The 22,494-nt window shown below is 38.0% G+C and overlaps 1 protein-coding gene across 1 annotated transcript in view; it reads right to left on the bottom strand.

The window, feature by feature from the left end:
• Positions 1-77: 77 nt before the first annotated feature.
• Positions 78-22,494, bottom strand: part of SYNJ2BP (synaptojanin 2 binding protein) — a 45,206-nt gene continuing 22,789 nt past the window's right edge. Inside the window, exons 2-4 of the mRNA XM_012438191.2 lie at positions 19,529-19,665; positions 9,229-9,324; positions 78-6,733 (exon numbers count right to left, since the gene is read on the bottom strand). Coding sequence (XP_012293614.1) covers positions 6,593-6,733; positions 9,229-9,324; positions 19,529-19,665 — 374 coding nt within the window. The 3' untranslated portion in view covers positions 78-6,592. The remainder of the gene's footprint in view (positions 6,734-9,228; positions 9,325-19,528; positions 19,666-22,494) is intronic.

Here is a 22,494-nt window from a genome sequence, read left to right on the forward strand (position 1 = left end):
AACCCTCATCTGGCAGAAAAAAAAAGGAGATATTTAATCAACAGTCTCCAAAATAAGGTGAAAAAAGACTGTAAAGATTCAATGACAAAGTTTTATTAAATGCCAATACTGGCTAGGCACAATTAGACACGTTATTATCTCATTAGCTGTATGTGGTACCAAATAGCAAAGCCTGAGAGATTACCACAGATTTTGATGGCCTCATTAATATACTTAATCTGTAGTGATATTCCCTGGATGATATACACACTTTTATGACCATGTGTCTTCTGTGTCTTCCAAGTTGCTACAGGGCTCTATTTGATCTGAGAAATTGACTGCTGTTTACATCCAGGTATGCAATGTGACATTAGAATCAAAGCAGAAAGGAAGCAAAACAAAATAAGGTGGCTGGTGCAGTGGCTCACACCTGTAATCCCAGCATTTTAGGAGGCTGAGGCAGGCAGATTACTTGAGGTCAGGAGTTCGAGACCAGCCTGACCAACATGGAGAAATCCCACCTCTACAAAATTAGCCAGGCATGGTGGCACATGCCTGTAATCCCAGCTACTTGCGAGGTTTAGGCAGGAGAATTGCTTGAACCCGGGAGGCAGAGGTTGTGATGAGCCGAGATCACGCCATTGCACTCTAGCATGGGCAACAAGAGCAAAACTGTCTCAAAAATAAAACTAAAAAAAAAATTTTAACAATACGGTTTATGAAGAAAATAATCTAAGAAATAACATGGCCTGGAGATAAAATGCAAATATATCCAGTAATAAGAAGCCCATATTACATTACAGATAAAAGATTAAAATAAGATTCAATCTCCATTTGCAAATCTACAAACTAGGAAGAAGGACTAACCCTTGTTCCTGGGATGTCACTAAATTTAATGATTACAGCAAATATAATTTTGTGAATTACTGTTGGTTAATGATTGACTTGTACTGAAAACATACTTTAGCTCTCACCCCTTTTGTTCCGGCACTCCCTGCCCCCCGCAAAAACAAAGAGAACATGAACAGTGAGGAAAACTTGGAAACAGGACCTAGTGTTTGCTTGATTCCTAGGAGGAGGAATACTTTCTTATAATATAGGTTTTATAGTATCAAGTACATCAGTTAAGCTAATCAAGTACTTTGTGTTCTGTATATAAATAACATCATACAAGAGTCTATGGCAGTTAAGAATCTGGTTCTGGTCAGAATTCCTTAAAATACTGTCTTCTTTTTTATCACAGTTGCCCTTTTGGATGTGAGTGCTGGTCTCAAAAAGATTTGCAGTTAAAAGAGGAACAGCAAAAGGGGCTTAGACCAAAATAGCAACCAACTCTAAAACTATTGTAGGTGAGAGGTAGAGAGCTTCATATCTCTATCTTCTAGGTGATGTTAGAAAAATACTTTAACATGAAAATCACCTACAAATATTCCTTCACTTTCATATGCTGAGCAATTTCAGCTTAGAGTGACTAAGTCTTATTTCTCTCTGTATCTTCAGCACCTAGCACATAGTCGGCACTCATTAACTCTTTGCTGAAGGAAAAAACCCTCATCTGACCAAGGATAAATTTCACTAAAATTGACTATAATAAAATCTTTATGGGCTCCACATGAAACTATGTGAACTCCACTTCCCCACATACTTGACAGCCTATATGGTTCCTTATGCTGTTTCATTTCTTTAAATATACTTTAAAAATTGCTTATTTACACAATAAAAACAATGTCCACCATAAAAAACATGTCTCTACTTTAAAACTACTGGAATTAGTCTCAGAATAACTCATCTGTATTTGATATGAGATCATTCTCAGATTGTTCTGTGGAATCTCCCAATTTCAATAATGATGCTTGCAATATCCTTTAGCTGTCTATCAGTTCTTCTGGTCTTTATTCAGGCCCAAAGAGAGAAGACTGAAGTGGACTAAGATAAAATGGATAGTTTGTGTATTCATGTAGTGAATATATTCAAGACATAAATATCAGACAGAAAGGTGACCTCTGCAGCAAACTAAGTCTGATCAGAGTTAAGTTAGCTTCCCTCTCTGAGCCTTGATTTTTCTCATCTCCAAGTCAGAGTCATCCTAGAATCTCTCTGGTCCTTTTTAGGTTCAATATTCTAAGACTGGTTCTCATTTAATAGAAGCACAAACTGAAACATTCACTAATCATACATTTTGCTGGAGGTTGATCAATCCTTAGCAAATCAGGAAGAAATGAATGTTCTACTTCTTACTTCGTGCAGAAGCTCAGAAAACTGGGCTCCAAAGGCCCAAGTTTTTTGTTTTTGTTTTTGGCTGAAGCAATGTATGCAATTTAATAATAGAAATAGTGTCTGAGTTTAAATGCCATATATAACATATATGCCATGAAAATATAACATTTTCAACTGAGGCTGCACACCAGAATCACCCAATGAACTTTATTTTACTGCTGCCTGAGTCCCATGCTCAGAGGTTTCTTTTAACTGATCTGTGTGCAGCCTGGGCATGAGGACATTTACAAGCTCTCCAGATGATTCTAACCCAAGCAAAGAGAATGATGATTGGCATAGAGCAATGAATCTCAAACTTCAGCATGAATCAGTCACCTGGAGGGATTACTAAAACACAGATTGCCAGATGTGATGTCACACTCAGAGTTTTTGATTCACTAGGTCTGGGACCTTGCTTTTCTTTTCTGGGAACTTGCTTTTTTTCCCTTTCTTTTTCTTTTGTTCTTTTCTTTCTTTCTTTCTTTTTTTTTTTTTTTTTTTTGAGACAAGGTCTCACTCTGTTGCTAGAGTGAAGTGGCGCAATCACGACTCACAGCAGCCTCAACCTCCTGGGCTCAAGTGATCCTTCCATGTAGCTGGGCCTACAGGTGTGCGCCACCATGCTTAGCTAATTTGTTTGTCTTTTAGTAAAGACAGGGTTTCGCCACATTGCCCAGGCTGGTCTCAAACTCCTGAGCTTGAGTGACCTGCTTGCCTAGGCCTCTTAGAGTGCTGGCATTACAGGCATAAGCCAGCATGCCCAGCCTATGAACTTGCTTTTCTAACAAGTTCCCCAGTAATGCTGATGCTTTTGTCCTGAGACCTAGCTTTGAAAACCACTAACAGTGAGAGAATATCATTGATGCTGGAACGTGAAGTCCTGAGTTTAAATCTGATTCTGTTATTACCACCTATATAATCCTAGCAAAGTAATTTATTCTCTCATCTTTAGTCTCTTTCTGACAATAGTTAGATCCCAGAGTTGTGAGGCATGAACTAGGCATGCAATAGTGATAGTGTACTAATCAGAGTTTGGTACAGTCCCTGACACAGAACATAACAACAAATATAACTTCCTTTTTCCATTATACATGGCTAGATGGTACAATTAAGTTAAATCAATAATACATAAGTTAAAACTTTGCAGGAAAAGAAAGTACAGATAGTTGAAGCAAACAATCTTATTATAATTATATATGTAATACAGGGTGATAAATATAGACAAATGTTTTAAGTACTTAAAAATATCTTTGTTCAATTTTCAAAACTTTGAGTGTAATAATTTAGGTAGCAGAAACATTAGACTCAATCTATGAAGAACATAAATTTTTTTACAACCTTTAATGGATTCTGATACCTCATCTATAATTTTAGTTTTCGACAGAATCAACAATATAATTAATATAATTGCTTAAAACTGTATTATACTGATCTTAAATGCTATTTAATTTCTGAGAAAACCTAAGTTATAAGAGTACATCAGAATCCCTATTATCAATGAAAGCAAAACTTCTACCAACGACGGAAGAGGATACTTTTTAAAAAAATTTATATATACCAACAAGCAAAAAACTAGAGCTTTCATTCCTGTTTGTCCAAACCATGAGGTGATCCTGGGAGGTAAGCAGGTTTGCTGTAAAAGCCACTGTACATACCTTCAGAAACAGGAAGGGTACGAGAGGCTGTGCCCTGCCAGTGTGGCTGATTGGAGTGAGAACTAGAATACTGTCGATGTTTTCCTGTGGAACTTACGAGTCCGGTTGTCGAAGTGAGTCTCAAAGGCAGGGTGAGAACTAGAATACTGTCGGTGTTTTCCTGTGGAACCTACAATGAGTCCAGTTGTCTAAGTGAGTCTCAAAGGCATTGAACAGTTGAGGTCAAAAGGCACTTTGTCAGGACTGTTTAAAGCAAGTTCCTCCTTATACCAGTAGTTGACCCAGAGGCAAGGTCTTACTGGACCTTTTATTTTTAAAAGGCTTCCCTTTCCAATCTAGCCTGATGCCATTATGTGACATCTTTTTTTCCCTGAATTCCTAAAAGAAAATGTGATGATTGTCTGCATATCTTCTTCGTTGCTGTGTCGTGTTTTGTATGGTATCCTTTTATTAATGTTTTCAATGATTACTTAACTTCTCACCTATTTACGAATTCTCTTAACTAGCCTGTGAGCTCCTCAAGGGTCTTTGACTTGTCCCTTTCCTCCACGTAACTTTCTCAAATGCCCCAGTTCTCAGTAACTTTTCTCTTTTGCTGTCTGTAATATAAACATGACCCCTACTTACACTGTCTTTCCTATGTGGCCAATAAGAGTGTTCTCTTCCCAGTTGGATCCCCAAAGGCCTATGGGATGGAGGATATACACCATACTTTTTTGTAAAAGTGTCTTGACAAAGCTGATGTCCAATCAACATTTGTTTAATTACTGGACTGTCCAAAGCTAGAAATGAAATATAAGTGATTGACTGAGTCCTCATAATCTTGCTGTCAAAATTATATAAGGCTATAGTATGGCCAATATATTTGGATAATGGAAATTATTTTCTTAAAGCCAGAATATTCGGCTACCCATAGTGCTTAAAACCAGCCTTAAAAAAACATGAACAGGACGGTTCCCACCTTATTGATATCACTGGCATTCTGTAATATCCATTTATTCATATCCTCCTTCTAGGCCACATGAAACACACATCAAATTTCCCTACCTCTTAAAGCAAACAAAACTCTTTTCCTCCCTCTTGCTGCAAAAAGGTTTAGCCATATGTAGTGTATAGAGCCTTTCAAAAATACTAGCAATCCATGCCCTCTCATTTTAACTAAATCAGAAGCAGAGTTGATTTGACATCCATCCTGCCAGGGAGGCAGTTTCTTCTCTCAGGTTTGTTACTAGAAACCAAAAAGACATCCTGAGAGCATTCAGGTACCACCTTGGAGGCACTACCTTATCATTTGTCCTGGAGTGGTTTGACTCCAGCACTATAGCCCTTACCACCATCATTCCACCTGGTTCTTTTTTTTTTTTGCTCTGTCGCCCAGGCTGGAGTGCAGTGGAGAGACCTCAGCTCACTATAACCTCTGCCTCTTGGGTTCAAGCGATTCTCCTGCCTCAGCCTCCCGAATAGCTGGGACTACAGGTGTCTGCCACCATGCCCAGTTAATTGTTTTTGTTTTAGTAGAGATGGATTTCACTGTGTTAGCCAGGATGGTCTTGATCTCCTGACCTTGTGATATGCCTGCCTCAGCCTCCCCAAGAGCTGGGATTACAGGCATGAACCACAATGCCCAGCCCCACCTAGTTCTTTAACAGGACTGTGAGATATCAAAAAAGTCACTAGAGCAGCCCAGAGATAGGTAAGATTTACCTTTACACCTCAAAGTTTTTTAGATGTGAGTCTCGCTAGATTATGACAATTTATCTTATAATAACTCACTGTAGTTGGTTACTATTAGAAATATTGTTTTTCTAATAAGATTTTTAATTAGTCGCTTCAGTTATGTTTTTTCTTTTTTTTTTTAAGTAGAGATGAAGTTTCGCTATGTTGCCCAGGCTGGTCTTGAACGCCTGGACTCAAGCAATCTCCCACTTCAGCCTCCCAAAGTGCTAGGATTTACAGGCATGAGCCACCACACCCAGCTTCAGTTGTTTTTTTAATAAGTGAGACTTATAATGTCCTCTTATAAGGCTCACTCCCTTGCTCCTACTACATTTGCTCTGTATCTCTTTAAATTCTTCAATTAAGATCATCCCTTTTATCAGAAACCTAGAAACCACAAAGTAGCTTGCTCATGAGTCTTTAATTCTCCATTGGTATCAATATTATACTATAATATTTGCATATGTATGTGTATATATGTATTTGCTTTTTAAAAAAAGTAAAAATGCTCTTCTCACTCTCCTTTGTCTGATACAGGCACCCAGGTATGTAGTTAGAAATTAAATAAAGGCCACAATAATTTCCCAAGGAAGATCATTAAAAAGAAAAATCCTTTCTTCCTCTAATATCACAAAGCTGGCCTTTATGGGATGCCAGCTAAGAAAAGAGGTATCGCCTATGGTGACAGGAAGACTGAATATTTCTCTCTTTGGGTTATAGCTGAATTTCTAGTGAAAGTCCTAGTAAAATACGTAACTCCTCCTTTGTTCCAAGCAAGTCTTTTCTTCAGTTTTCCTTCAGACAATACCTTTACTTTCCCATTAGAATACGAAGAATTGGAGATTCTGAACAGCAAGGTTTGGGGTGGGTATCAGTCACTTCAAATCATGTGCTGGCTACACAGAGGGAAAGACATGGCAGCATAGCAGGGGTGGAGGGTGAGTGAAATGCATCTTCATTGGGAGCACTGAAAGAGAACAAGTTTTTCAAAGTTGTTGCCGGTATCTCATGAAAGCCCATGCTGCTACCACAGTGAGGGCAAACAGTGGCACCAGCACCATAAATATGGGAATACCACTTGGGTCCCCTTCACCTCGATGTCCTATAGGTCCATTCTGCACCTGTAACTGGAAGGGAAAGAAAAACGTTAACTCTAGTGACTAACGTGTGTTTACAACTGAAACGCCCAGGTTGATACATCACCAGGCTTTGTAGACTGTAGCCCACCCAAAGATGTATCCCCCAGCAATACCTAGCAGAAGGAGTCCTCTCTTTGTCCTGAGCTGATGCATCAGTGTCACAGGATCTTTGGAAAGAAAATAGGTCTGATGGGGAAGCATTTAACCTTGCTGACCTAAAGGGACTCCTCCTGAGGGCAAATCAAGTAATTTCTGTTTCTGTACTGCCTGTGCCTTGCTTATCGTATCAGGAAAATGAAGATATGAGATAAAACCTACAATCCTATAGGGAACTTGGATATTACTTGGTGAGGAAGAAGGGGGATCTTTCTGGAAATGTTTACTTCAATAATCAGTCATCAAAATGTAGTAAGAGCAGATCTGGGCAATGTCAACATAGGTGTAATGCCAACATAGGTGCAATGCCATTACTTGAAAAATGCTTTCCAAATCCCAGAAGGCACCCAACTCCCTCCAAAGATGGGGTTTTGCCCTTCATCTGCTCATTTCTAATACTAGAGAGAGATGAAGGTGAATCTATATGGAATAGATATAAAAAAGTAAAAATAAATTATATTCTAGTGGTTACAATTTTCTATTGCCTAAGTGTTTCCTTTGAGGCTGGATTGTCTTCATTTTGGTGATGGTTTTCAAAGTGGCTCTTCTTAATATCAACTTTTAGTGGCTAACTTGCAATAATTATGGCACCACCGTATTTCAGTTAGAGTTAACTTCCTCATTACAATTCATAAAACTCTGACCCTTCAATCTGAAAGGCAAGACTGCACAAAACACCATTATACCCTCTATTCCACCTCTACGTTTTTCATTCATTTGCTGATGAGCTGTCTTGAAATGACATGATCAATAGGAAGATATGGTTTTTAGGGCTAGGCCAATTCCTTGAACAGAAGGGTCTTTTTTTATTAGGAACTGTCTATGGATGTTTCCTTAAAAGTGAACACTGGAAATAACTTTCCACATACCTTCCAAAACAACTGTAATCATATTGAAGTGTGTGCCTGTATTTACTTGTCTTTATCTACTGCACAAATTCTCCCATGCTTTAGAAAGAGAAGAGCCAAGGCAGAAGCAACTGATGACTAATACTATTTCTTATTAACCTGTTTGCTAATCCATTACACCCAGATGCTGCTTGCAACTCTGGTTGTTTTCTCAGGTATCTTTCACGTTCTATCTTCTCTACTCTTTTGATAACTCCTCTCAGTCTTAAGCTTCTAAATCCTTAGCCACTGAGTGAGGAAAAGAGTGCACCAATTTAAGAAGTAGCAAATTGATTACTTAATTTAAAGGCACATGGGACCTGTGTTGTGAATATACTCAGAAAGTCTCAGTGCTATAAGAGGAATTATATTTACCCAGGATTCCCTTTACGACATCATCCAAATTATAAGACACTAAGAAATAAGAAACATATGCAGGGATAGGTGCTGCCTTGACTAAATTCCATTTCCTTTTTCCTGGAGCTCTTCTATAAACACTAAAGTTTTGGTTAAGAGGGTCACCAAATTGATAAATGAAGGGTTCATGGCAGTGACAGGCAAAAGCATACAGTGGGTACCAGAAAACCCACCATCTTTGTAGTTAAGAGTTTTATCAAATGGTTTATAAATGAGTTTTCAAGGGTAGACATATGGTTCCTTCCCTACCAAAATGTAAAATCAGCTGGTTTTTTTTCACCATCTTTTTAAAAATTAACGAATTTATTTATTTGCCATTGGTTCATGTGATTTTTAAAATTTTTTATGTATTTATTTTTATTATTATTTTTTAAAGAGATGAGGTCTCTCTGTAAACCATCTATTTTAATTTGGTTGTCAAGCTTTATCTTTAAGGCATATTACCTCGAAGCGAGGACCTGGGTTATAAGCTGTACTGTTGTGAATTTTCCTTTTTTCTTTGAGACAGGGTCTCACTCTCTTGCCCAGGGTGGAGTATAGTGGTATGATCTTGGCTCACCACAACCTCCACCTCCTGGGTTCAAGCAATCCTCCCACCTTAGCCTCCTGAGTACCTGGGACTACAGGTGTGCCTAAAATTTTTGCATTTCATAGAAGTTGTTCACTATGAAAAGCCCATACAACTTCTACTATGAAACTACTACTGTGACTGAAATTTTTATATTTTTAGTAGACAGGAGGTTTTGCCATGTTGGCTAGGCTGGTCTACTCCTGGCCTGAAATGATCCACCTGCCTTGTCCTCCCACAGTTGCGATTACAGGCATGAGTCACTGCACCTGGCCTGAATTTCCTTCAATGATAAGCAGAAGTACCAATGGACCCCTTCCTTTGCCTGAGAAACTCTTGAAAGGAGTAAGGGTAAAACAAACAAAAAGCAACACTGAAGATTACACACACTGGGTTTATTCAGAAGTATGGTGCAAAAGCCTGGTGCCAGGTTTCTGGCTTGAAGTGATACCTACCCTGTGCTGCACTCTCAGAGACACAGCATAGCCCGCATTACGAAAGAGGTCTACAGCATCTTGGTGCAGCAGGTTCTTTAGGTCTTGGCCATTTACCTGTCAAAACAGCAAAGAGTAGTAAGAAAGGCAGAAGGCTATTACAAGCCAACAATTTATTTTCAAATAGCCAAACTTTAAATAACAAACTCCTTCAGAGCCAATTGCAAGGACTAGGAGCATGGGCAAAGTTACATAGAACTCAGAACTTTTTCATTTTCAAACTATGTTTTCCTAGGACTGAAGTTCCACAGGCCATTTGAAGGGAACCTAAATAAAATAAAATAAAAACTTGTCTCTCCTTCCTCTTAGTTTCTATTCCTGTCTCATTTTGACACTTGGGAATCTGTTACTGTATCACTATTTCTTCCATGAGCATTAACCTGCTTCCCTACAGATAGCATGATCTTCCAGGTTACACCCTATCCTTTATACTCCTAAGCCCTGGCATTGCCAGCTATAACTCTAGAATTATAACTCTATCAAACTCTCTGCCAATTTATTTTGATGTGGTGTAAATCTACACTAGCCCATTCTATTGGGCTTTTCATAGTGATCAACTTCCCTTGATTCTACAGATACTCCTATCCATTACATCTGACTTAGTAGTCATTTTTTATTAAAATTTACTAAAAACCATATTCCTGTGATGATATTAAATCCTTAAAAAAATTTCAATGTAGGTCACTCCTACCACTTAGAGGTGAGAGATGTGAAGGAATACTGGTATTAATACTTTCTGCTGTTAGGAGTGACACTAGCCACAAGTAATAATCCATCCTATACTGTATTCAGTGGCACAGCACAGCCCACTTAGTGCAAGATTACATATATTTTATACATGTCAATGTCTTCGTTAACAGCAATCGCAGCAAGAACGTGTGATATATTTATTTTGATAGGTTCTATACTTTACATATGTTATCCAATTTAATTCTCATGATAACCCTATGAGGTAGACATTATTTTTATCTTGTTTCCACAAAAGAAGAAATGAAGCTTAGTGAGATTCACGCTGCAGCTAGGGCTAGGATATGTAAATAATAAAAAAGAAAGATCAGAGTGCCCTTGCATCACTGTTCCTTCTGCACTATTATTCTTCCATCTTGACTCAACAACTATCCTCTGCTCAGCTGATGCTCAAGTCACTTATTCAACTCTCATTTTCACTGTCACAGTCTTCCCTCTCCAAGGCATTATAATCTTCCCTCTACTCTATCTCTTACCAATATACTTGGTGAATAAATCTACCGACACTTCTGCCCTATAGACTGTCTACCTTTGTAAACCAATAGTTTCCAACTCGATTCCACTTCAGTCACCAATTGACATAAATTTAGACTTCAGTATTAGACATGCTTCAGCTCCAATATCTCAAACTCTTAAAAACCTGACCACAATTTCCACTCTTTTCACACTTTCTATTCATCTACGGAATTTCCTCCTTGACCTCATAAAAGTCTTTGACCTTTTTAGAGTTTACTTGCATCTTTGCCCATGTAGGAGTCCCTGTTGTAATTTCAACAAAGCACTCGGTAAATCATTAGAATCCTTTGACCCCATGATCTTCCACCATCTTTCCAGTCCTGGGCCATATTCTGCAATATTTTTCTTGCCATCATCAGATTCATCTTCCTAAAGTACAATTCTGTTAGTACCACTTTACTGCTCAAAAAACAAAAAGGATATTGGGGAGCAAGGAAAGAGTACATACCTCGTTTCTTATGCTGATATGGAGAGTCTTCTAGGGAATGGCTCTAACCTGTCTTCTCAGGTCCATCTCTCACTGCGTCCTTTCCTATATCTTATACTCTAGCTAAGTCACATAACTCACAGACTGCGACATAAAACATATTTTTTACTTTTATACCTGTGCTCAAACTGTATCTACCACCTGAATGCCCTTCCCTGTTAAAAAATTCTATTTATCTTCTAAGACTGATTTTAATAAAGGATCAGTCCTGCTACCTACAGTGCAGAAATGAATACAGAGTTTTCTACACTGTAGGAACTTGAGAGACTCTAATTTCATGTTATGCCTTGGTTTTCTTGGTAGATATGCTGTAGGGAAATAACTTCAGGATTCCTATAACTATTACAATAAATTCTCAATGACTCAGTTTTCTACTTGAAAACTGGGAGACAGAATAGGTGTGAGATTGCTGACTGTCATGAGAATGCTCACCTAAGTAATCTAGCCCATGTGATAACTCTTATTTCTCATTATAAAGAAGAAAGTATTTTCTCTAGAGGCAGACAAATAAGTTAATGATGCAGTCATGTCAATAAATGCCAAATGATGTCACAGCTCAATATCAGAGCCAAGGTTTCACAGTAATATAAATGCAAATGAAATAACTGAGTCACTACATTAAATGGTAGAAATACTGGGCTTAAAATAATCTTTGCCATAGTACTCAGTAATGATTGCAGAGAATTACTGAACATTACCACGTCTGGAGCTGTCTATTCATCTTACAGGTATTCACTCATTTTAGTCTTCACAGGAGTTCTGTAAGTTAGGAAGCCCTATTTTATAAATGATAAAACTGAAGTGTAGAGGCTATCAATTTATCTGTGAGCACATAGAATGAAAGCTGCAAAGCCAATGATTCAAACTCAAGCAGGCTGGCCCAAAAGCCTTCACTTTAAAACACTAACCTATATGAATTTACATGGCAAGCAAGGATTTTATTTTAGCAACATATTACCTATCACATTTATGCTGTAAATTAAATTTTTATTGGTTTTGCCATTTTGTTATTTAATGTTACACATTTTTAAAATGTTAGAGTTTAATAAAAACAAAGTATATATTAATATTTCTATTCATTTGTATATACTGAAGTAGCATTAAAATTTTAAAAAAAATTTAGTTAGGTGCCACTTCATTGTCAAAGTCTTTCTAGATAACCTCACTAGAAATGACTGATTTACTTCTTTGAATACTCTGTAACTCTGAATCCTACGCAACTATATACTTTGAATACTATGCAACTCTCTTAAAGTCCAAATAGAACTCTGCCTGATATGGCTTTACATTCTATTGTAACTTCAAGATGTATCTCAGCTGATCATTAATGCTACAATATCTAAGAGAACTTTGTACACTTGAGCTTAATAAATAGCACATGCTTTCCTGAAGTTTGGCTGCAGAGTGTACCCTGAGAAAGCCATAAATACACAAAGCCTGACTGACATAATCTCAGTATTACATAAAGCTGAAAGGCTTGGACTCTAACAGTAGCTTTACCTGCCAATGATTCAGTGTGTAATCTTGCCCCTTATCTGAGTCTCCTGCTAACACGGAAGAAAGACCTTGGTACATCAGGCAAAAGAAGGTGTTATAAAGGGCATAGGCCAGTTAAGCCAATTATGCCTTTCAACACTCCTAGTTAAGTCTAAAGGTATTCTAATATAAGAGAAGTTATTCTAATGACTACTTTAAAACCCCAAGTAAGAGACCTTTTAGAAATGCAAAGGTAATTCTTTTTTAAATAACCATTTCTCTTGGCCAGCTTGGTGGCTCACGCCTATAATCCCAAACACTTTGGGAGGCCAAGGTGGGCGATCACAAGGTCAGGAGTTTGAGACCAACCTGACCAACATGGTGAAACCCTGTCTCTACTACAATTACAAAAACTTAGCCAGGCGTGGTGGTGAGCGTCTGTAATCCCAGCTACTTGGGAGGCTGAGGCAGGAGAACTGCTTGCAACCAGGGGGCAGAGGTTGCAGTGAGCCGAGATTACGCTACTGTACTCCAGCCTGGGTGACAGAGCAAGACTTTGTCTCAAACAAAAAAAAGAACGATTTCTCATCCTCTACACAAGGTAAACCAGCCCCTAAAACATGATCCTGACTTTCTCCCTTGACAATGTCATTTCTACTTCAAAATTGAATTTGCTCTCCAATACTGACATCCTCTAAACATTTTTAGATTCCAGCTGCTAAGTGACTAACCACCAAGCTCTGCAGATTTTACCCTTCAATATCTGTGGAATCCACTCTTTTTATTACCATTTTTACTAACATAGATGAATGATTCTCAAAGTGTGGTCCCATGACCAGCTGCCTTGGCATCACCTGGGAACCTGTTAAAAATGCAAATGTTTAGGCCTCATCCTAGCTGCGCTTTAACAAGCCTTCAAGGTGATTCTCAAGTCTGAGTTAGCTCTAACCTAACCAGCCTGAAACAGTCTTTTAACTGGTCTCCACTCCCAGACTACTTTCTCTATTTAACATATCCTTTCTACCTAGCCCTTGCATGTACATATTTCATTAGTACTTTTCCATTCACTGCAGTAGTAATTTTTCAAATATTGTGAAATAAATCCAGTGGGTCAAGACCAATCGTTTAATTTTTAAAAAGTGAAATTAGAAGAAAACAAAGTATCAAAATTCATCCATATAGAAAAGTATTGTTAAAACTTTTGCTTCAAATACACACACATACTCCCATTTGATGAAGAGGAAATGTATGTCGTTCATAATTTAAAAGGTTCAAAAAACACTTGCCTACAGCAGTGATTCTCAAACTTTACTCTGCACAGGCTCACCAAGGGATCATATAATGCAGAGTTTGATTCTGTAGGTCTGGGAAGGGCCGAGATTCTGCATTTCTAACAAGCTCCCAGGCGATGGCCAGACTGTTGGTCCTTGGACCTCACTTATAACCAAGAGCTACTCAGCTCAGTAATCCCAGAATTAACTTGCTACTTCAGCTTCCTTAACTCATGACATAACAAGGTTTATTGAACCTAAGATATGCAGATTTGCAACGTGCTAGAAAATTTTGCTGACTCAGAAGTTTCAGAGAATGAGCATGGTGTTGTTCTAGTTAACTAACTGATGAGGAAACATAAAATTTTTTACTTTTACTCTGGTTGTTAGAAGTCTTTAAAAGTGTGTATCCTATTTCCTGCCTTATTAAATAAGCTGAGTTAAAATTAGTTTTCTTTGATTAAGAATTTTGAATTGCCTCAGGAAAATCTAAAATAAGATCTCTGACTATAGAATAATGTAAATGTACAGACAGAGAAAGAATGGGCTCAATTTAATAAGCAACAGATGTCAGAATATACTCTGGATATTTTAATTTTTTACTAAGATTCTGAAATGAACCAAATTTTTTGGTCTCTTTTCATCAATTTTTGAAGAAACCATAAAAATAGATTATTTAGATCCAATTAATCAGATCGGGCCAAAAAAATCAGTGTGTTATAACGGAGGGGTTAATTCACGGAACAACTAACTTATTAGATGCTTATTCTGTGCCAGGTACAGGACTAGGTGCTGGAGATAAGGAGATAATAAAGCAAAGACTCTTCCCTTGGGGCATTTTATTTAAAAAATGCTGCTGTATATTTCAATGTCTCTGCAGCTGATTGATGGGGATTTCTGCTGGGTCCTTCTCACTGATTTCTAAGGTAAGGGCAGAGACCAGTGTTTCATTTTCTTTGTAACTTTCCATAGCATCTGGCACAGTGCACTGAAGGTCATCAAGTATAATAGTTGATAAATGTTGATGACTAACCAACTCTTTCATTCATCAAATTAAGAACTGTACTTACACAGAATATAAAATGAAGCTAGCTGGCTAATGGCCCAATCTGTGCCATTATGTTATATAAGAGCCTTGTTCCATGTTAAAATGGAACATTTGACTGTGCAGTATGGGCAGCTGTGTCACCCTGAGCTTAATAAAAATGTCATGTTCACTGAGGATTGACTATTCTTCACCTCCCTTCATTTAGGCAGACACACAAGGAATGAGAAATTTAGACAGTTTACTTTTCTAAAAATAAAAATAAAATTATCCCAGGTTCCATATTGGTTTATTATTGCAAACTATTCTAATAATAAACCATTCTCATCAGCATACACATACAAAATGAACTATGGGTGAGGAATTTCCAGCCCTCATCTTGACTTCATGTATGTTCTTCCATTGGTAATATCCATTTTTATTTCACGGTTGTTAGATGCAACATGGCCTTAAAAATAATTTACCTTCATTGTTTAAGAAAATCAATCTTCCTTTCCTTTCTTTCTTTCAAGTTTAAATCATTCACAGTGAACATAAAAAATGAAATTTCACTTTTGATGAGAAAGAGGAAACTACATAAGCCATGCAGTTATTTAATTTTAGAACTTGAAAGCAAGATAATATGTGGGCATTAAGGCCATGTAAGGTTCTTCATCTCAGCTTATATGTGGGATAATACGTGGGAATTACTTAGGGAGAATGAAAGTAAATAATATGTGGAAATTACTTAGGGAGAATGAAAAGATTAAATTAATAGTTAATAACTCACAGGAAATTTACATGTCACTTAATGTTACTTCTATCAGATATCTAAAACAGATATGTGCTAAGAAAGAGACATATTTTTAGTTTATCCAGCAAATATTACTGGGGGAAAAATGGAGCATATTTTACAACATGGAAAAATAACCCATGTGAGGAGAACAGGAAAGTACATAAAAACTAAATGGGAATATAGACTAATACATAATTTAGCATCATTTTACAGAGACTTCAAAGCCAGTGATAAATAAATACTTAAGTACATTTAATGGTTATAGCCTAGATGTTCACTTAAGGACAGAGAGGGAATAGAATGTTAGGGGTGAATGATGCAACAGGCTATTTCATAATATTTCTTAAGGAATGGGATCTAGAAAGAAGAATTTTGAAGCAAACTCTTGTAATTCTCACATGTCAAGGGAAGGACCTGGTGGGAGGTGATTGGACCATGGGGGCAGTTTCACCCATGCTGTTCTCATGATAGTGAAAGAGTTTTCATTAGATCTGGTTGTTTGATAAGTATCTGGTGTTTCCCCCTTCACTGTCTCTCCTGCCACCCTGTGAAGGTACTTGCTTCTCCTTCACCTTCCACCATGATTTTAAGTTTCCTGAGGCCTCCCTAGCCAAGTGGAACTGTGAGTCAATTAAACCTCTTTTCTTTATCAATTAACCCAGTCTCATGTAGTATCTTTAGAGCAGTGTGAAACAGACGAATATACCCCCACATATGTCTTCTGCTGCTGCCTCTCCTTCACCTGGCTTTTTCCCCTCTCTTCTTTTGCATGCCTTTTCCTTAAATGGCCAGAACATAAACATATTATTCCTTGTAACATATCTTTGTAATATTTAATATCTTGTATATGTCTTTATATTTCTTATATTTTAGTAAAGTAAAATCCTCTTGGCTATAAATTCAGACATCTACTTTTCTCTTCATTGACATTTATCTCCCACCATTTATCAGCAGTCCCAGCCCTTTTTGAAAACCTCAGAGGCCTTCCTATTAATTTCTTTTCTCTGTGAGGCAATGATTCGCACAAGGTTCCTCATCTTGGTTTATATCTAATAATTTTTTTTACATTGAGGTTTATTTCCTTCTTTCTAATTCTACCCTTTATAGAAAGACAAATTTCAGTTTTTATCTTATTTTATTTATTTATTTTGAGACAGAGTCTCACTCTGCCGCCCAGGCTGGAGTACACTGGTGCAATCTCAGCTCTTTGCAACCTCCACCTCCCAGGTTCAAGCAATTCTCATGCTTCAGCCTCCTGAGTAGCTGGGACTACAGGCGCATGCAACAAGGAACGTGCCACCATGCCCAGCTAATTTTTTGTATTATTATTATTATTTTTTTTAGTAGACATGGGGTTTTGCCATGTTGGCCAGGCAGGTCTCGAACTCCTGGCCTCAAGTGATCCAACTTCCTCAGCCTCCCAAAGTGCTGGGATTACAGGCATGAGACACTGCACCTGGCCTAATTTTAGTTTTTATATAAAACCATACATGCAATCTACTATTAATTCACTGTGTAACTTTGTCTTTAGGATAAGTAATCCTAGCTCCTGATTTACCTTTTAGGGGGCAGTATAACATAGTGGTTAAAAAACAAAGGCTACAAATTCAGACAAACCAGTTTTAGTCCCTTGCTGCTTACTAGTTGTGTGACCTTGGGCAAATGGCTTGGGCACAATAATCGTGCCCACCTCATAGGGTTACTATAATATTAAACAAAATAAATTTGGGTTCTTAGCATGCTACGTGACATTTAGGGCTGACATACTTCTCACCATTCTCATTCTGCAATAATCTACCTTTAACCAAAGCTTTTAAAATAATATAGCTCTCTTCTTTCTCTTTTTAACTCCTATATTATTCAAGTCTTTCTTCATCAACAGAGCCCAGGTTCCAGTGATCTGAAGAGAATGTAATTTATGTGTCAAAATATTAAGATGCATAGATTCTAATGAAATGCTACACCTTTATTTTAACAACCCACTCTCAGCACTTCCTTACAGTACTACGGCCAAGTTGATTCATATTGGAAGAATGCCTTTCCCTGGGAGCTAAAGGAAATAATCTGCTTCTAAACTTTTCACTATCGTTTTGAGAAGACAGGTATATTATCACTGTCTCCATCTCACAGATTAATAAATAGGGTCTAAGTGAAGCTTAATGGACTGAAGAGAGGCAAAACAGTCAATGAGAAGGAGTGAAATACTGCTGTGCATACTATATTTATATTATGGATCAGTGAGGACACATGCTTAGATGTTCTTGAGTTAATTTAGGGGTTCTAATAGCTACTTGTTCTGATTTTCTTTCTTTTTTGAGGACTAAGTGGAGTCATAGTCTTCCTGAAGAGGCATTCAGAACCATACTGCTGAGCCTGATCACTGAAATACGCAGATGCCAAACAAAGAAAAGGTAGATGTTCTCTGTCTCTTTTCCTTTGTATCTCTGCCTTCAGGTACTGCTACCAAATTGGATGCATGGCAGAGAAGTGTTCAATAACCTGGCAACTAAGAGGAGCAGGCGACTTCACACATATGACCTTTAATCACTAATCAACTGAACTGCATGAGAAGTGATGTGAAAAGGAAAATTCAAATGAAACTATATAGCAAAAAATGATTAAGGGATGAAGCTGCCTTATTATAGAGGTAAGTTCAAAATCATGTCTCTGAAGCTAATACTTAATTCTGTTAATCAAGACTTCTCCTGTCTGTACTTCATTCATTTATTTCAACCTTTTTGCAACCTGGCAATCCTGCCCTATTCAGTTCTAAGAGGAAACAGGGAATAGTTTTCTCCTCTTCAGACCATGGGCTTATGGCCCACCTGGAAAAGATAGGAGTTTCTGCTATGAGAAGCGCTATCCTATTTCCATTTCCTTTTATTTATTTATCTAGCCCTTCGAAGCCAGCTCTCCCAAGAATATTCTAGATAATATCTCACCCCCTCAGCACTTTTCCAATCTTTATACCAATCATCTATACTGTTTCCATACAAGTAATAAGTCGGCCATTTTTCACTAGCCCTAAAGGTTACTAAAAAGAGAAATCTACAGAATAATTATCTCCAAGATACCCCCTTATTCCCCAGCAACTGATAGTATCATATGATTACCGTAGCCCATGGTAAGGCAGAGAAATGAACAGTAGGGCCAGAGTTATGTTTTGCATTTTAATAGTTTTGACTTTAGGCTTATTCTGATTTATTTTAAGAGCTAAGGTCTGTGGGTACATATTTATCAGTAAACCTTTTTAGGTTTGCCTGAATTTCTTAACTTGTTCATTTCTGACACATTATTAAGCACTGTGCTATGATCCAAACGGTTAAAAAAAAGATCTTGTCACTGCCCTTGAGGAAATTCTGGAAAACAATAAGATTAATAATTACCATGTAGCAAGTCTCGGTAGAGACATAAGCAGGATAAAATGGGAACACAGTGGACCGCTATCCAAATCAACTGCATTCCAAATTTTCATGTTAATAATTGGTGAAAAAGGGCTTGGAGTCTGAAAAGGACACTTAATTTCAACCTTCCTTCTGTCTTTTGAAGTTAACCTAAATTCAATTGTAAGGGCTGACATTCCCCCAAAGATACACATTAGTGTTTTAACCAGCAAAAGGAGGTATTATATGAAGTAATGGATGAAAGATAAAATTCGTGGATTTTAAATCTCTTTTCCCCAAGAGTCCCTCGTGCTTCCTGCCTTGTGCTTTTTGAATAAGTAACTTCACATTCTGGGTTTCACATTCTCGTCTATCAGGTGAGCATAATATTACCCTCCATGCTCAATGATAGGGTTGAAAAGGATGACTGATCATAGTTGTTCCCATTCAGTTCTACAACCTGTATACTTCCAGATCCAAATCTTTTCAAGGAAAGGGAGAGGGGTAGGACCAAGGGTTTAGGGAGAAAGGACAGTGAAGGAGGCCGAAGCCCATTCTCACCGAAAGGATCTTATCACCCTCCTGGAGCCGCCCATCCAGGGCCGCAGCCCCATTTTCTTTGATGCGGCTGACGTAGATGCCACTGTCGTTGGAGACATACTGCTGATCTGTCCCACCGACGATGTTGAAGCCCAGCCCTGAGAAAATCATGGTGGAGTGAAAAAGATGGGGGTGAAGAAGAAAGAAAGGGATTAGAGAAGATGAAGAGAAAGGGAGGAAAAGCCTATTACTGGGGAGGAAAGGCTGATGGAGGAGATGCTGGCGAGTCAGGCTGTGATGCGGCTGGTGAATGGTCATGAACAAGGTCAGTAATATCAAGAGTATTGAGTTGCCCACTCAAATGAGGCACAACTGAAAATACAAATACAGTGATCCACTTGTTTTGTTGAATATATAAAGAAATATATATATAGAACTTAAAGAACAGTGGTGATTACTGTAAGTTCTTTTTCTTTTCTTTTCTTTTTTTTTTTTTGAGACAGAGTCTTGCTATGTTGCCTAGGCTGGTTATGAACTTCTGGCCTCAAGCAATCACTCCTGCCTTGGCCTCCCAAAGTTCTAGGATTACAGATATGAGTCACCATGCCCAGCCTAGGTGTAACTTCTTCTAGTCATATTTAATTTTGATCTTATTGACAGTATTCAGAGGACCCACTTCCTGACATTCCTGATATTAATGTATTTTTTTGGGTGGTTTTTTTTTTTTTTTTTTTTGAGACAGAGTCTCGCTCCATCATCAGGCACCAGGCTGGAGTGCAGTGGCGCGATCTCGGCTCACTGCAACCTCCGCCTCCCGGGTTCAAGCAATTCTCCTGCCTCAGCCTCCCGAGTAGCTGGGACTACAGGCACACACCACCATGCCCAGCTAACCTGATATTAATGTAGTAGGGTTAGCTGTGTTCATGAGAAGAAGCAATGCATTTTAACCAGTTATCAAATGAACTGTTCCTAATTTGGCGTGAGAGATTCCTAACCATACCTTGCCTTTCCTTCTGTTCTTTCCTTCTCCCAAGCTTCTGGAGAATTTATGTATGATAGTGTTCTGGAAAAAGGTCTTGAGAGTCTCGTTTATTTTTTTCTATTTTGGTTGGTAGAGACAGTGGTGTAGGTGTTAGCAGAGAAACCTCAGAACCAGAACGGTAACTGCTGTTTCATGTAGGACTAAATCACCAAATTTACTCTCCCTTCCTTTGCTACTTCAAGTACAGCCATATATAGGTTGAGTATCCAAAATGCTTAGGACCAAATGTGTTTTCAATTTTGAATTTGGGGGATTTTGGAATATATGGATTAAACTTACCAGTTGAACATCCCTATAATCCAAAAATCTGAAATCTGAAATGCTTCAGTGAGCATTTCCTCTGAACGTCATGCTGACCCTTAAAAAGTTTTGGAGTTGGGAGCATTTCAGATTTCAGATTTTTGGATTTGGGCTACTCAATCTATACTTGGGTACAGTAACTGACAAGTTTTATTCACTGTAGAAAAAACTGACGAATCGTTGATTAGCAGTTCCTCAATTCCTCTTCCCTAAGTCCTTGAAAACCACCATTCTAATCTTTGTTTCTATTAGTTTGACTATTTAAGATGGATATAATTTTAGTTATGCAAGATGAATTAAGTTCTAGAGATCTGCTGTACACATTGTGCCTGTAGATAATACTATATTGTACACTGAAAAATCTGTTCAGAGTAGATCTCATGTTAAGTGTTCCTACCACAATAAAATATTAAAAGAAAGAAAAAAGAGAAGGAAAGAAAACTACCAAAGTGCTATTTCCATGAACCAATGACAAAGTGCTGGAGAGGATTTCATTGTACAGAAACCATTGTTAGAAAGTGATTTTACTCATGCTTAAAAAAAAGAAGAAAAGAAAAAAAAAGGAACTTCCCTAGGGCTTTCTTAATGTCAGCGACTGGTAGAATTCAGGGCCACAGTATAAGAGAAGGGAGATAGTTTGGCAACAAGAACCAAATATCTGGTGGTGCAGCTGGAAAGAATAACCATAATCACCAGCCTACCACTGGTCTCAAGAGAAAAGATACTTAAAGAGACATATGCGGGCTTTCTAAAAGTTCTCCCCATTGGTGGGAGAAAAGCTTATACCTAAAGCTCACAGTATGTTATAAGCACTAGCAAATCAATTTGTGATTTAAAGAAAAACATGACCAAAGAAAGACACAACAGGAAACATTTCATTTAAAAAAGCATACCTTAGCCAGGTGGGGTGGCTCACACCTGTAATCCCAACACTTTGGGAGGCCAAGGTGGGTGGACAACTTGAGGTCAGGAGTTTGAGACCAGCCTGGGCAATGTGGTGAAACCCTGTCTCTACCAAAAATACAAAAAATTAGCCAGGCGTGGTGGCACGTGACCAGCCTCGGGAGGCTGAGGGGGAGGATCGCTTGAGCCTAGGAGGCAGAGGCTGCAGTGAGCCAAAACTGTGCCACTGCACTCCAGCCTGGGTGACAGAATGAGACTCCATCTCAAAAGTAAAATAAATAAAATGCATACCTTATGCATAAAATCTCTGCGGCTAGAGAACAAAAATTGTTTATTCTCTAAAATAATACAATTAAAAGATACATGATAGAAAGTGCTACTTCTGGAGTTTGTGACCTGGCTGGGCAACATAGCAAGACCCTGTTCTCTAAATAAATAAATAAGAAGGTGCTACTTCTGGAAGACACTATTTTAACTTCCTTGAAGGGCTGGTTATTAAAAATAGTAGCTTAACTTACTAAATGATTTTCTTAGAGCACCCTCAATTTGTATTGTAGAAGGTGGGAAGTACTGGAGAGGATACAGTAATTTGAGATAAGGTGGAGAAATAGACAGAACATGATTATCAAAGGTTTTAAAATGACTTGAAAACTGTGGCAGCTTTGAAGAAGGGGGCCAAGGCCAACCCACCTCTCCCAAACTGGAACAAACTAAGTAGAGAAAATATTTCCATGAAATCCAA

Source organism: Aotus nancymaae, unplaced genomic scaffold (genome assembly GCF_030222135.1).
Source record: "Aotus nancymaae isolate 86718 unplaced genomic scaffold, 86718_ANA_hifiasm-v0.15.2.pri h1tg000011l, whole genome shotgun sequence".
NCBI lineage: Eukaryota > Metazoa > Chordata > Mammalia > Primates > Aotidae > Aotus > Aotus nancymaae.